The sequence below is a fragment of the Poecile atricapillus genome, chromosome 2 (genome assembly GCF_030490865.1).
Source record: "Poecile atricapillus isolate bPoeAtr1 chromosome 2, bPoeAtr1.hap1, whole genome shotgun sequence".
Lineage (NCBI taxonomy): Eukaryota > Metazoa > Chordata > Aves > Passeriformes > Paridae > Poecile > Poecile atricapillus.
In genome coordinates this window covers 4,103,869-4,116,010 of record NC_081250.1, presented here as the reverse complement: position 1 = coordinate 4,116,010, position 12,142 = coordinate 4,103,869, and the positions used below count along the sequence as shown (strand labels likewise).

Sequence of the window (12,142 nt, the reverse complement as noted above, 5' to 3'; positions counted from 1 at the left end):
GGGATCAAACCAGTCTGTGAGTGTGTGAGAGCTGTGTAAGCAGCTGATTTTCCAGTTTGCTGAGAGAACTGAAAACTATTGGGGAAAAAATTGAATTAACTCCCCAAATAAACATTTTCTTTCTCCTGCAACTCCTCTCTTGCCATTTGATTTTGGATTGAATGACATATTTGTTTCAAAGGCTGTTTCTGCCTTCAGAACTGTGATTCAATTACTTCTGCAGAGAGGAAGAGGCACTTCTGAACAAAATGTCATTTTGCTTTCACAAAAGAAAATATTGGTGACTTTTTTCCACCTTTCTTCCCTCAACAGAAAAGAACTGCTAGATTCACTAGCTCTGATTGATCTCAGATTTTCAATCAAGTGAACAAACTGCCTGCATGGGGTTTGTCCTGCCAAACATCTCCTGGCCAAATTCAAACCATGGAGATGTTGGTTGGGAAGGACCTCTGATGGTGTTTGCTCCAATTTCTTGCTCTGAGCAGAACTATCAACACTCACCCACCTCAGCCAGGGCTTAGCCTGGCTGAATTTTTAATAACTTCAAAGTCAGAGGTTTCACAGCTTTTAAGTCACATGTTTCAGTGTTCCACCATCTCCTGGTACATTTTCTGTTTCCTTAACATCCACCTGGAACTTCCCAGTCTGTGGTTTATGGATATTGTCCCTATTTATAACATCTGCTATTACCAAGAAGAATTTGGCTCCATCATCTTTGTAATTATCTTTCAAATCACTCCTGGTACCAGACAGATCCTTCCTTATCTTCCCCTTATCTTTAATTTGCCAGATTAAAGAAGCTCAGCTCCTTCAGCCTCACATCACAGCTCATGTCCTTTAGATCCCTGCTCACATTTTCAGCTGGACAATCTCCAGTTTTTCCACATGCCTTTCTGACCTCACAAACCAGAACTGACCACAGCATCCCACAGGCAGCCTGGCCACAGCTGAGTCTCTGAGTAGCCCCAAGGACAGCACAAAGATGACGTGTGACTCTTTGCTAAAGGCTGTTTTCTAGGAACAAACCCCTCAGAAGCCCTAGAGCTGGCCTGGCAGATAGTGAGGCTCCTTTTCAAGTCAGCTCCTCACTTAGAAGTGTCTGTTCAGACTGAGTGGCCCAGATTTTACCCCAGGGGGATTTATAATATTTATTATTGCCTCTCTTTGTATTTAACACTTTAATTCCAGGTACCACAGAACACCATTTTAACCACAAAGGTCACTTACACCATCCTATGAAGAGAAAGACCCATTTCCTCAGCTTATCTGTGGAGTAGGTCATCACTATAGCAGTGTGTAAGTAGCAGCCTTCCACAAACATCCAGAAGAAGTTGGTCACCACAAAATAATTGTAGACAGTGGTAATACATCGACACCAGGGCTGGAAAGGGAACAGAAGAGAATATTTTAAAATCACTGTGAGAACATTTAAAAGTTTTCTGTATGTTGTTTTTCCCTTAAAAAATCCAATGGTAGAATTCATTCGTGGGATGCAGATTAATCCTGTGGCTGGGAATTACAATATTTAGGTGCTGACAGGAACTCACAGATCCACTGTGACCTTCTGCTGAGGCTGTCTTTGACCATAACCTGCAGGATCTGCTGCATCTAAACCTGTCTGGAAAATTCAGGTTCCAGAAAAAGCCTCCAAGAGGTTTTTCTCCATTTGTCCACAGGTGAGCTGTGTCAATGTCACAGTCTTGCCTCGTATCCACTGAGGGGAAGAAGCACAACTGATATTTAAAGGAAAAAAATATTTTAAAGGCATGTTTTTGTCAGCCAGTTTATCTCCTCTGTTCCTGTTACTGGTGCTTCATTCTCCAAGTCACACCATGTCACATGTCACCTCTGAGTTTTGCCACAGCCTCAACAGGAATTTTTTGTGTATCAGTAAAGGGATCTCCCCAGAATGGCTGTGCAGTGAGAGCACAGCTGTGGGAGGCACAATGACCTCCAGTGGGAACATCCCAGCAAAAAATCACAAGGAACTGGGGGCAATTTCCATACTGCTGCCCACCTAAGTCTGGGAAAACTTCCAGACATCGAGTGCATTCCCTGAAGCACAACTCTAATTACCTGGGTTCTCTGCTACCACTGATTTTGGTCATTTTGGTCTCACCATTCTCCAGCTTTTTAATTAACTCTAGTGAAGTATTTGCAGCTTTTACCCTCAGTTAATTTTATTTTCGCCTCCATAGGCAGGAGATATTGATGTTCTACAGGCAGCCAACAGAGCAACAGGTGCAGCACCAAGCCCAGGAAAATTCTGAGGTTTAAGAATTTACTGGGCAAGAAGCACAGTTACAAAAATGGCAGCCCATCCACAAGCTGTGATCACTTCTGTTTATTGAATGGAAATAAAAAGAACTCTTCTGGATGTGTTGACACTTTCATTTCTGTATTATTTCATTAATATTTGAAATTTAGTTTGGCTTCATCCTTAAATAGGATTAAAGCCCAAAACAACCCAGAAGAAGCTGAAGCATTTTGTTTTCAAAAGTTTGTTTAAACCAAATTGCCTTGCCTTGATTTTCCTGTAAAAATAGAATTATATCCAAGTCAATTTTTCTTGTGTCAGAACTAAGAGGACCTGGCTGGTGGATTGGGAAGATTCTGGGACAGACAAGTAATGATGGTGAGATCTCCCCCTTCATGACTTCCATAGCAGACCAGGATAAAATAAATTTTGAGCAAGTCCTTTGTGAATTTATTAATATTGAATAGTAAACCAAAACTGCAAAGCTCTCATTAGTTCACACCTTTCTGTTTATTTGACTGAGGGTTCTTGATCTCCACATGTACCCACCATTAGACTCATGATAACTTCACCAATTCCTTCTTGAACTTTTGGTAAGCATTATAAACTTAATGCAAAATATTTCCACATTGATGCTTCTGTATCTGTTATTTAATCTCCACTGATCAGCACAGAAGAGATCACATCAATAGCTACAATAAATGATGTTCCCATTCATTTTGGTACTGTTATTTTGACTGGCTTATCCCACAATCACATAACAAAGTTATCACCAGGTTTGTATAAAGCACCTTTCCCAAAAAGGCTGCAGAGAAAAGATGAGTTAATGAAAACTGGAGCATGTGATGATCTGTTCTTTTATTTGCAGGTTATATTTTCATTGGCACTTCATGCTCACATTTTGAGAGGTATTTGAGTCCTGTCTCCAGCAGATTTTTCTTAAATAACTTCAAAAATCTCAATAAAGATTTGCAGCATTATCATGAGAGCAAGTCACAGAGCATGAAACTGTTGAACATAAATCTCATAAACTCCATCTTCTGGAGTGTGAGACTGTCAGAAACACAGACAGAGCAAACACCAAATTAACAGAATTTACATTTTCTCAAAGGAGCATCTGGATGAATAATAATAGAGATTTATGCACGGACATCTTCTTTATGTGGGCACTAATGATTTCTCTGTTTGTTTTCCCAAAGCATGGGACTGAAGTTCAGATGTCAAATCTTACATTTGGAGAGCTAATCAAGGATGATGAGTGCTCAGCTGACACTGAAATGAAGGGAAGTATCAAAGTCTCTCTGAGCACGTGGATAAGTGTCCTCTGCAATATTTATACCAAGAAACTCAGTGCCCTGAACTCCAGGCCCTGCCTCCTCCCAGCACTCACCTCATTGCTCTCGTGGATGTTGTGATCTATCATTTGAAGCAGAAACCACATCACATTCCTCAGGATGAACGTGGTGATCAGGTTCCAGTGGATAATATTCCGCAGGCATCTGATACTCCTGAACAGGGAAACACATTTAAGTGAACATATTATAGTGAATATACACACACACACATCAATAACTATATAAAACAAATGAGTAAATTCTGTTTATTGCACACTTTATCCCCCTGCAATCCCTCTGTTACTCTATGAAACAGGAGGTTTGTGTTTTTGCAAAGCCATGTACAAGAATTTGTCTTGACAACACAATTGAATCAATTCAAGCAAGTGAAACAGGATCTACTGGAAAAAAAAAAAATCAAACATTCAAACTGTCATGTCATCAGTTATTAGTTTTGCTCCCCTTCCCTCCATCTCTAGAACCACTGGAACTGATAGAAAAGCCTCTGAACAACCAGGCTGCCCTAGAGGCTGCTGAGCTGCTCACAGAAGGAGATTTAGTGACAAATATTTGTGCTGGAGTGGCAAAGCTGGAACAGTTCACATTTGGTTAATTCCTGAACAGGCACACCTGGGTGAGTTTGAATTAATGCAATGGAGAGCATGAAGTGCCTGGTTTTCAATCCTGGGTTAGACTGCTGTACCTTAAACAAGGCAGAGCTGCACAACCTCCTTCATCAGGAAATATTTGTGTCTGTTTTCAGCCCCTCCCCAGCCCCCATTCAGGTGCAATGTAAATTATGGGCACAGTGTAAAATATGAGCTGCAGTGAGCTGGGACACAGAGCCATAAAACAAAAGAGGGCACATCTGAAATACACTTGCTGCTGGAAATGGCCCCAGGAGGCAGGCAGGGCATGATGCTGTTGACAAAAACAAAGCATCACTGAAGCAAGACAGAGTTGCTCGTGACAGGTTCAGTCATTTAAGACCAGAACATTTCTCTTCTGATTCTTTGTGAATTGGTAAAGGATGGCAAGTGCCAAGTTACAGCATTGCAGTTGCAGAATCTTCAATTAAATGATCTTTTCTCAGCTAAAAGCAAAGTACTCAATTTATGAAAATCACTTCCAGAGGGGCTCAAACAGCCAGAGCAGTTCCTGGGATTTGGCAGTGGCCAGATCAGGCTCCCTGCTTGCCAGGAAAGCTGCCAGATAATGTGGGACAAACACAGAAAGTGGCTCAAAGCTGCTCTGCTGGAACTGACTGATCTCACCCCATGGACAGCAAAAGAGAGTCTCAATCCAGTAACCAACTTTTTGTTGCCTCAGGTCTTTTGCACAGCAAACAAACCACTCTTCTTAGCAACAAACACTATTTTCCTGTCATAAAACACTCACTGTATTTTTCCTAGGACTAAATTAGTCAGTCTTAGGGCCAGAAGCAATTCTGTTATGGCCTTCAGCCTCATAAATCTTTCAGAGATTTCAAGCAATTGAGCAAAAAAACAAACAGAAGACCTCCCACATATGAAATCCTTACAGAGAGACACTCAGAGGTATAACCCTGCTAAGCCAATGTTAAAATGGCCTCTTGAGTTTAACAACTCAGGCTGCCAGAATGAAATTGGTATTTGGTTTGAGAGCCTCAGTGACTCATGATGAGTTAATTTGGAGAACAAATTTCCAGCTGCTCAGACCCTTTCTCTTTTATTTAAGCTACAAACTCCAAAAGGCTGCTCTTGGACATATCAGGCACCTCTCACTTTGAGAATTTCACTTCTAACAAGGGGCTGAGGTGCAGGGTTTGGCTTTCAAAGAAATGAGGCAACCAAGCTGCCCATGCTGAGCCCCAGGAAACCACCTGGCTCTGAAACATCCTGCTCAGGGCTGTCCTCCGTGGATCATCCTGCACATCAATGTCCTGCAGCTGCTCTTCACCTAAAAGCTTTATTCACTCCCTCCAGGTCAAGGATTAACAAATGAAAGGATGAGTTTGAAACACTGCTTCTAGGGAGAAAAGGAGGCAGGGAACTAAAACTAAGGAAATTCAGGTCAAACTCTGAGTTATTGAGATGGAATTAATTGCTTTTGAGATCTCTAACAACAAAACAGATCCAGCACACTTGTCACCTGAATGTATTTCTTGGCAAACATAAGATAAAGTAGTGGGTGGAAAAAAAATTCCTTGCTGCAGGCATCCATTTAGATATAGATATATTTAGATATTTCTTTAGTTTAATCATCCCATATGCTGGAACATCACTGAATCTGGTTAGGGGCAATCTTATTGCCACAAGATTTACAAGAGGACATTGGACTGGACACACAGGCAAACAGGATCAAATAAAGAATTGTAGATTTTTGGTTCCTAAACTAGAGTTTTTTCCCCCAGGAAGATCCCAGTCATCAAATGTACATTGTTTTCTTTGTCTTAAGACAAATTCAGTGGACTTGATGATCTCAAAGGTCTTTTCCAATCTTAACAATTCTATGGTTCTATGTTTTTATTTAGTATCTACATGATCTTCACTCTCCTTACTGCTTCTTGCTTCTTGCCCATCACTCTGCATCCTTCAGACTTTTAGTGATGTCTGTGCAGGACCCAGAGCAAGAGGGACTGGCCTGTGCTGGAAACCCCCAATCTCAACAGATATTTATCAAAACACTCCTTGTTTTTAAAAAACCCTGTTTGCTGAGGGAAAATGTGTGCCTGGTGTAAAATTAAGTAAAGTGTAAATGTGGCCAGCAGCTGGAATTGACCAAACTGAAGCCTGAAGTTCTGGCTTTGGCCGTGAAACAGGGACAGTTGGCTCTTCTGTCCCACTGCCTTTAGCAAAAGCTGTATTTTGGGTATGAGTAACCTCACACCACTGCCTCATTCCCTTTTGCAGAGTTCCCTGCTAAATTCCCTCCTGAAATGCTTCCTGTCTTTGGGGCCAACAGAGCCATGCAAGATAATCTGAGAGATATCTGAAAGTGTCACAGACTTTCTTAAATAACTCAGGCAGTGATGTGACCCCAGGCACAGAATGGCTTTAACCCTCTCCCTTTCTTTTTGCTTTTCCTTTTCATTTTCTTTTAATAAGAGTCCCAGCTGGACACTGAAAGTTTGTTATTGTTCCTGATGAGCCCAGAGCCCACGGTTCTGTCTCCTAACTACCACCAGCACAGAAATCACAGTGGCAGTAATGCAATTCACAGCCAAGGGCAGGGAAGGCTTGAGAAATAACTGTGTCAGGGGAGGGAGAATCTGCAGGATAATAAAGCATGTGGAGGCTGCAGGGCACAGCAGTGCAGGGCTGCAGTCGATGAACAGGAGAACAATCTCTTGGCAGCCACCTGAAAAAGCTGCTCTCATTTTCAGGCACTGCTGGTGGGTGGAATTATTGTAATTTAGTAGGTGTAAAGCATCTGGAGGGGTACTGAGGAAAGGAGGGTACTCATTCCAGGCTTTATTCATGTGAGACTGCTCTGCTGGGCTCAGGAGCTCACTCTGTGCACAGAATTCATCTCTGCAGCCAGGCTGGAGACCGAGGTGGACACTGAATGAAGGACATTTCCCAAACTGGCCAACAAAAGTGCTGAACAACAGGAGACCTGCAGCACAGCTAATGTTTGCTGAAAGGACAAAGCCGACCTTGTCATACTCATTCATCTCAAAGCCTGAGGAAATAAACCAGAATACTCATTGGAGTCATTTATCCTCCACAGGTCTTTTCCTGGCTCTTTGCAGATAGAAGGTAGCTTAAATTTATGAGCCTTAATTTAAATGTAAATGCTCCTGTTATTCATGAAAATGACCCGTCCTGTTATGAAAACTTAAACACCCATATCAGTCTCCTATGACAATGAACCCCACAGTTCATTCCTCCCTGATTAATTATTGCCTTTGCTCTGTGGAGTGGAAAAGTAACCAAGCCTGTGCTCCAGGAGCAGCAATAGCTGCCCTCACAGGCAGCACAGAGAAAGAAATTCCTATCATGCTGCAACTGGCAGGAGGGGGAATTTAAAACACATTAAGCTGTGTCACAAGTTGGTGAAGTGAGCTTTTTCTGGAGGCACAAGCCTTGTTATGAATGAATTCCCTCAAAATCCAGAAGCTAGGAAATTTGGGGCTGCTCTTACCGCAGGAGGGGGATGTCACAATTGGGGGTGGTGGCAGTGGCAACATGAGGAGAATGAGAGCACAGAGAGCAGAGAGCTGCCCCTCAGGAGGGAAAGAGTCACAAGGGAGAGGGGAGAAATGGGAGCTGAGGGGACTGGGTGCTGAACTGCTGCTTCAGACATAATTACAGCACTGCTGGAAAGAATTGTGACTTACAGAGCCGTTCAGAGTTCCCCAGCCCAAAGGATCCAATGACAGAAGGTTTCCTATTCATCTTCATGTCAGGTAACATCACTTAGGCCATTTCCACTTGTTTTACAAGCCTTGATGTGTGCTGAATGGTGCAAGAACAGCAGCACAAATCACCACCCCTGAGATCCTGAAGGCTGGCACATCACAAGACACCAAGGACTGAGGCTATGGGTTTCCACTGAGGAGGAATTAACTATTGCTTTCCTACTCTAATCCTTTTCAGACAAAAATCACTGGTCAAAGCTTGGGCTGCACTCTTCTGCTAGCTCTTCCCTGGAGCATGGGGCTGAGGATGGACGGAATAAAGAGAGAAGTTGCAGCAATTCACTCACCACAGACTTAGAGATTGAGGTCAGAATATAAAGACAGAAGAACTTTCATGTTCACTTAGACCAATGTGCCATTTAGGCTGGGACTCAGTCCCTGTGGGGATCAGTAAAAATTAATTTGGGAAAGAGCATTTGAAACAGGGAGAAAACATTTGAACTGTAAGTTGTTCCTTGCTCTTACCTCCTTGCTCCTGGCAGTCTGAAGATGTTCCTGATTCAGAGACTATTTAAATGCATTAAATGACCTCACTGGTGGCCCCAACTCCTCCCAGGAGTCACTGGGCTCCTTTTGTGGTTTATATTTACGGGGGTCAGACCATGGATTACTCCACCAACACGATGGAATGAAGAGCTCATAACCTGTTATTCACAGTGGAACACCTTTGTCTGTCTGGGTTCCTCTTTACTTCTCTGCCCATTCCCAAGGGCTGGGTGAGGAGGCATTTCCTCACAAATTTCACCCCTTCCTGTCCTTGGAAGCTGCAAAGTGAAGGAACAGAAAATGCCTGGATCTGGACAGCAAGAAACTGCTCATCCATGGGCTGTGGAACAGGCTGGGAGGAGTGCTTGGTGCTGCATCCTGCTCTCACACGGTTCATGCAGCAATTTCACTTCTGCTTGTGCCTGACAGCAGATTTTGGGCAGGAAATTTCCCCCTGAAATACAGCAAAGTCAGCCAGGCACAAGCAGGGGGTGTGTGTCAGTGAAGGAACACACAGAAGGAAAAGGATTTCCTTGAGAAAAGGACAGACAATTTCTGACATGGAGAGAAAAGATACAGCCACTGGAGGCATCTCAACCTTGTAAATGAAAGGGTTGATCGGTTCCTCATGATTTAAGAACCAGTGCTTTCCCTGCTGAATGTATCCAGACACCTCCTCCTGAAAGGGCAGCAGTTTCTGATGAGGGCCTGATGCACAAGAGTCCTGCTGTGGCTTTCAGCAGAGGTATCCTCATGTTTTCATGGCTTCATATCCTCATATTTTCATGGCCTCATGACCCAGACAACTGCTTAAGGGATAAGAAGCACAAATACCATTCTCCTCTATCCTTCCAGGTGGAGGGAATGATGAAGGAAGGAAGAGGAAGAGCCAGCAGATCATCAATGCTCCGAGCATGGTGTCACCAGGAGAATTTTGTGTTTTTTCATCAAGGGTTGGTCTACCTGACACCAAACCTGTTTCAAAGGCTGATGATGTGAGGCTTTGGGTAGAGGAGTGTAGCAAGTGACAGCACACTCACGGAGACTGAGTTATGAAGTGTCCTGTTTTTTATTTGCAGGAATTTGGGGACAACAATAGCGGAGCTTGTGAAGAGAAGGGAAACAAAGCTGGGAAGAATCTGGAGCACAAGTTTGATGAGGAGCAGCTGGGGGTGTTTAGTCTGCAGAAAAGGAGGCTCAGGAGGGACCTTCTCCCTCTCTAGAACTCCCTGACCAGGAGGGTGGAAGTGGGGGTCAGGCTCTGCTCCCAGGGAACAGGGACAGGACCAGAGGAAATGGCCTCAAGTTGCACCTGGGAAGGTTTACATTGGATATTAGGAAAAAATTATTTTCTGAAAGGGTGATCAGGCATTGGAATAGGCTGCTCAGGGCAGTGGTGGAGTCACCATCCCTGAAAGGGTTCAAAAAGGCATTTAGATGTGGCACTTGGGGACAGGGTTTAGTGGTGGAGCTGGCAGTGCCGGGGTAAAGATTGGAGTCAATGATCTTAGAGGTCTACTGCAACCTCGATGAATCTCCCTGGGTCTATAGGAAAATGTGTGTATTCCAGTGAATCCAGAATCCCAGAGCCTGTGGCTGACCAAACCAGATGAAATTATCTGGGATCTGGGATGAGCCTCCCTCTCACCACACACACACAGCACTCAGCTCAGCTTTGCAGCAGGTTGGATGTGAAGAAGCAATTAAAGTAAAAGCCAACATGCTTCTCCTTAGCCTTCCTAATTAGTAAATCAAGAGCCAGGTGCATTGTGAGAAATTGCACACAACAGCCCCTTTATTTGATCTGAGAACAGACCATGTTGTTCCCTGACTCGGTTTCCTACCACCAGCCTCCTGAACTGCCTCGTGTGCAGGGTGTCAGAGCTGGGCTTCCACAAAGGAAAACAGCAGCAAAGGGGGAAAAAAAGCCAAATTCTCCAGCAGCTGACTGCAGCCTGGGTCAGAGGTGGGCAGAAGGAGCTTCTGATTGTTGGTAGAGAGAAGATGTCCTGCTAATTATTTCTACCAAATGACCTTAATTGTGTGATTTGATAGAGAAAGCAGAGAAATAGAAACCCCAATCTTTTGACTTGCAAAACTGTGAGATCTGGAAAGGCAGAAAGAAAATCACATCAACTCTTTCTGTAAAGGTGGCCTCACTGATACAGAAATGTCCATCTATAAATAGCCCTGGTAAAACTAGAAGTAGCTTTCTGTTGATTTACTGGGTTCTTTCCTCACTCTATCCATACAGTGGTATTTTTTCCTTTGGGATGCACAGAGCCACTATTTTCTGATTCAAAGCATGAGACAAACAATTAGCATTAACAATCATAATAATGTGCCAGCATGGTTGAAAGCACACTGAATTAGTTGCATCATCTGCATAGAAATAATCACAAATGAAAACTTTATTAAGGAAGCTTGGAAACCTTCTATTAATTCATGTAGTATTCCATTAATAATGATGTTCAATTAAGACTGCTGTCCCAAAGCCTCTCTGGAAATAGCTGATAGGAGAAATAGGAGTGCACTTTGCTGGAGCTCTTCCCATTCCATGAGTGGAACATGCCAGAAGGAGGAGAATCGTGGACAATACTTAAAAAACCATTTCCCCTCTTTAGTCTTTTCTAGGGCAGGCAAAGCACATGTACAACCCATAAATGGCACGGAGTGGGAAGAATACCTCCCAGCAAGTTATTTCCCAGCAAGTTATTTGCTTTCACCCACATGGAAGCCTCCCCTGAGGTCCCCACGGTTTCCCCGGTGTGCTCAATCAGTGCAAATATTCTGGAACTCCCAATGCTTCCAGATGGGAACAGCAGCTGGAGAGGCTGGCAGGGAAAATCAGCTTCTTGGTGGCAGTTGCCTGGGGAATATAAATATTCCCACAGGAAAAGCAAGAGGAAGAGCAAGGGAAGAATGGAAGCCTGGAAGGAAGTGAGAGCTTATCACGAGGACAGGAATGAAATGCTCAGGTGAAGAGGAGAAGCAGCAACTTCCATGAGTATTTAGGATGTACAGAGACCCCAAAAATAAACCCACTGTGGAACTGTCTGTGCATTTGTCTTTTCCAAAGCTTCACCCTCCTGCCTGCAAACCAGTTTTTAATGCAGGACCTGGGGCATCCTGCCTGCTGTAGACACAAAGGCTTTCAGCACTGATGTTCCAGGGGTGGGAAGGATGCAGCCAACACAACACACAACAGGCAGGGCAGCCCCAGACTGGCTGTGCTTGCTGCTTAAATAAGGAAGAGCTGAAACCCAGCCCCTGCATACTCCAAGAGAACTCCAACCCTAACTGTGCCATCGAGTCATCCACTGGAGAAAATCCCCAATTTTCACAGAAATGATAAATAAAGATGACTTAATTTAGTGCAGCATGTGAGTGTGGCTGAAGAAAAGATTTAGGACTGGTAAATGGCAGTCAGATGCCAGTAAGTTTTGAACAAAGAGAAAACAGGGCTGTAAAGTATCTTTTTGAGCAGAAAACACCTTGCAATTTAAGTTTTCTGACACAGACTGTAATTACCAGTTCACACTGTGGAAAGGTAAATGTTTTCCATGGAGAGTGAGTACTGCAGTGGGATTGCACAAATCATAGACAGGACATCAGAAGGCAGACAGTGAGAGCTCAGAGTAGCTGATCTGGCTTACAGCTACT

The 12,142-nt window shown here is 43.6% G+C and overlaps 1 protein-coding gene across 5 annotated transcripts in view; it reads right to left on the bottom strand.

Annotated features, from left to right (window-relative positions):
- The window catches only part of CRHR2 (corticotropin releasing hormone receptor 2), a 138,360-nt gene that overhangs the window by 37,659 nt on the left and 88,559 nt on the right, over nt 1–12,142 (bottom strand). For all 5 annotated transcript variants that reach the window (XM_058830968.1, XM_058830970.1, XM_058830971.1 and 2 more), the window contains 2 exons: nt 3,648–3,765; nt 1,228–1,381 (listed from right to left, as the gene is read on the bottom strand). In XM_058830968.1, coding sequence (XP_058686951.1) covers nt 1,228–1,381; nt 3,648–3,765 — 272 coding nt within the window. The remainder of the gene's footprint in view (nt 1–1,227; nt 1,382–3,647; nt 3,766–12,142) is intronic.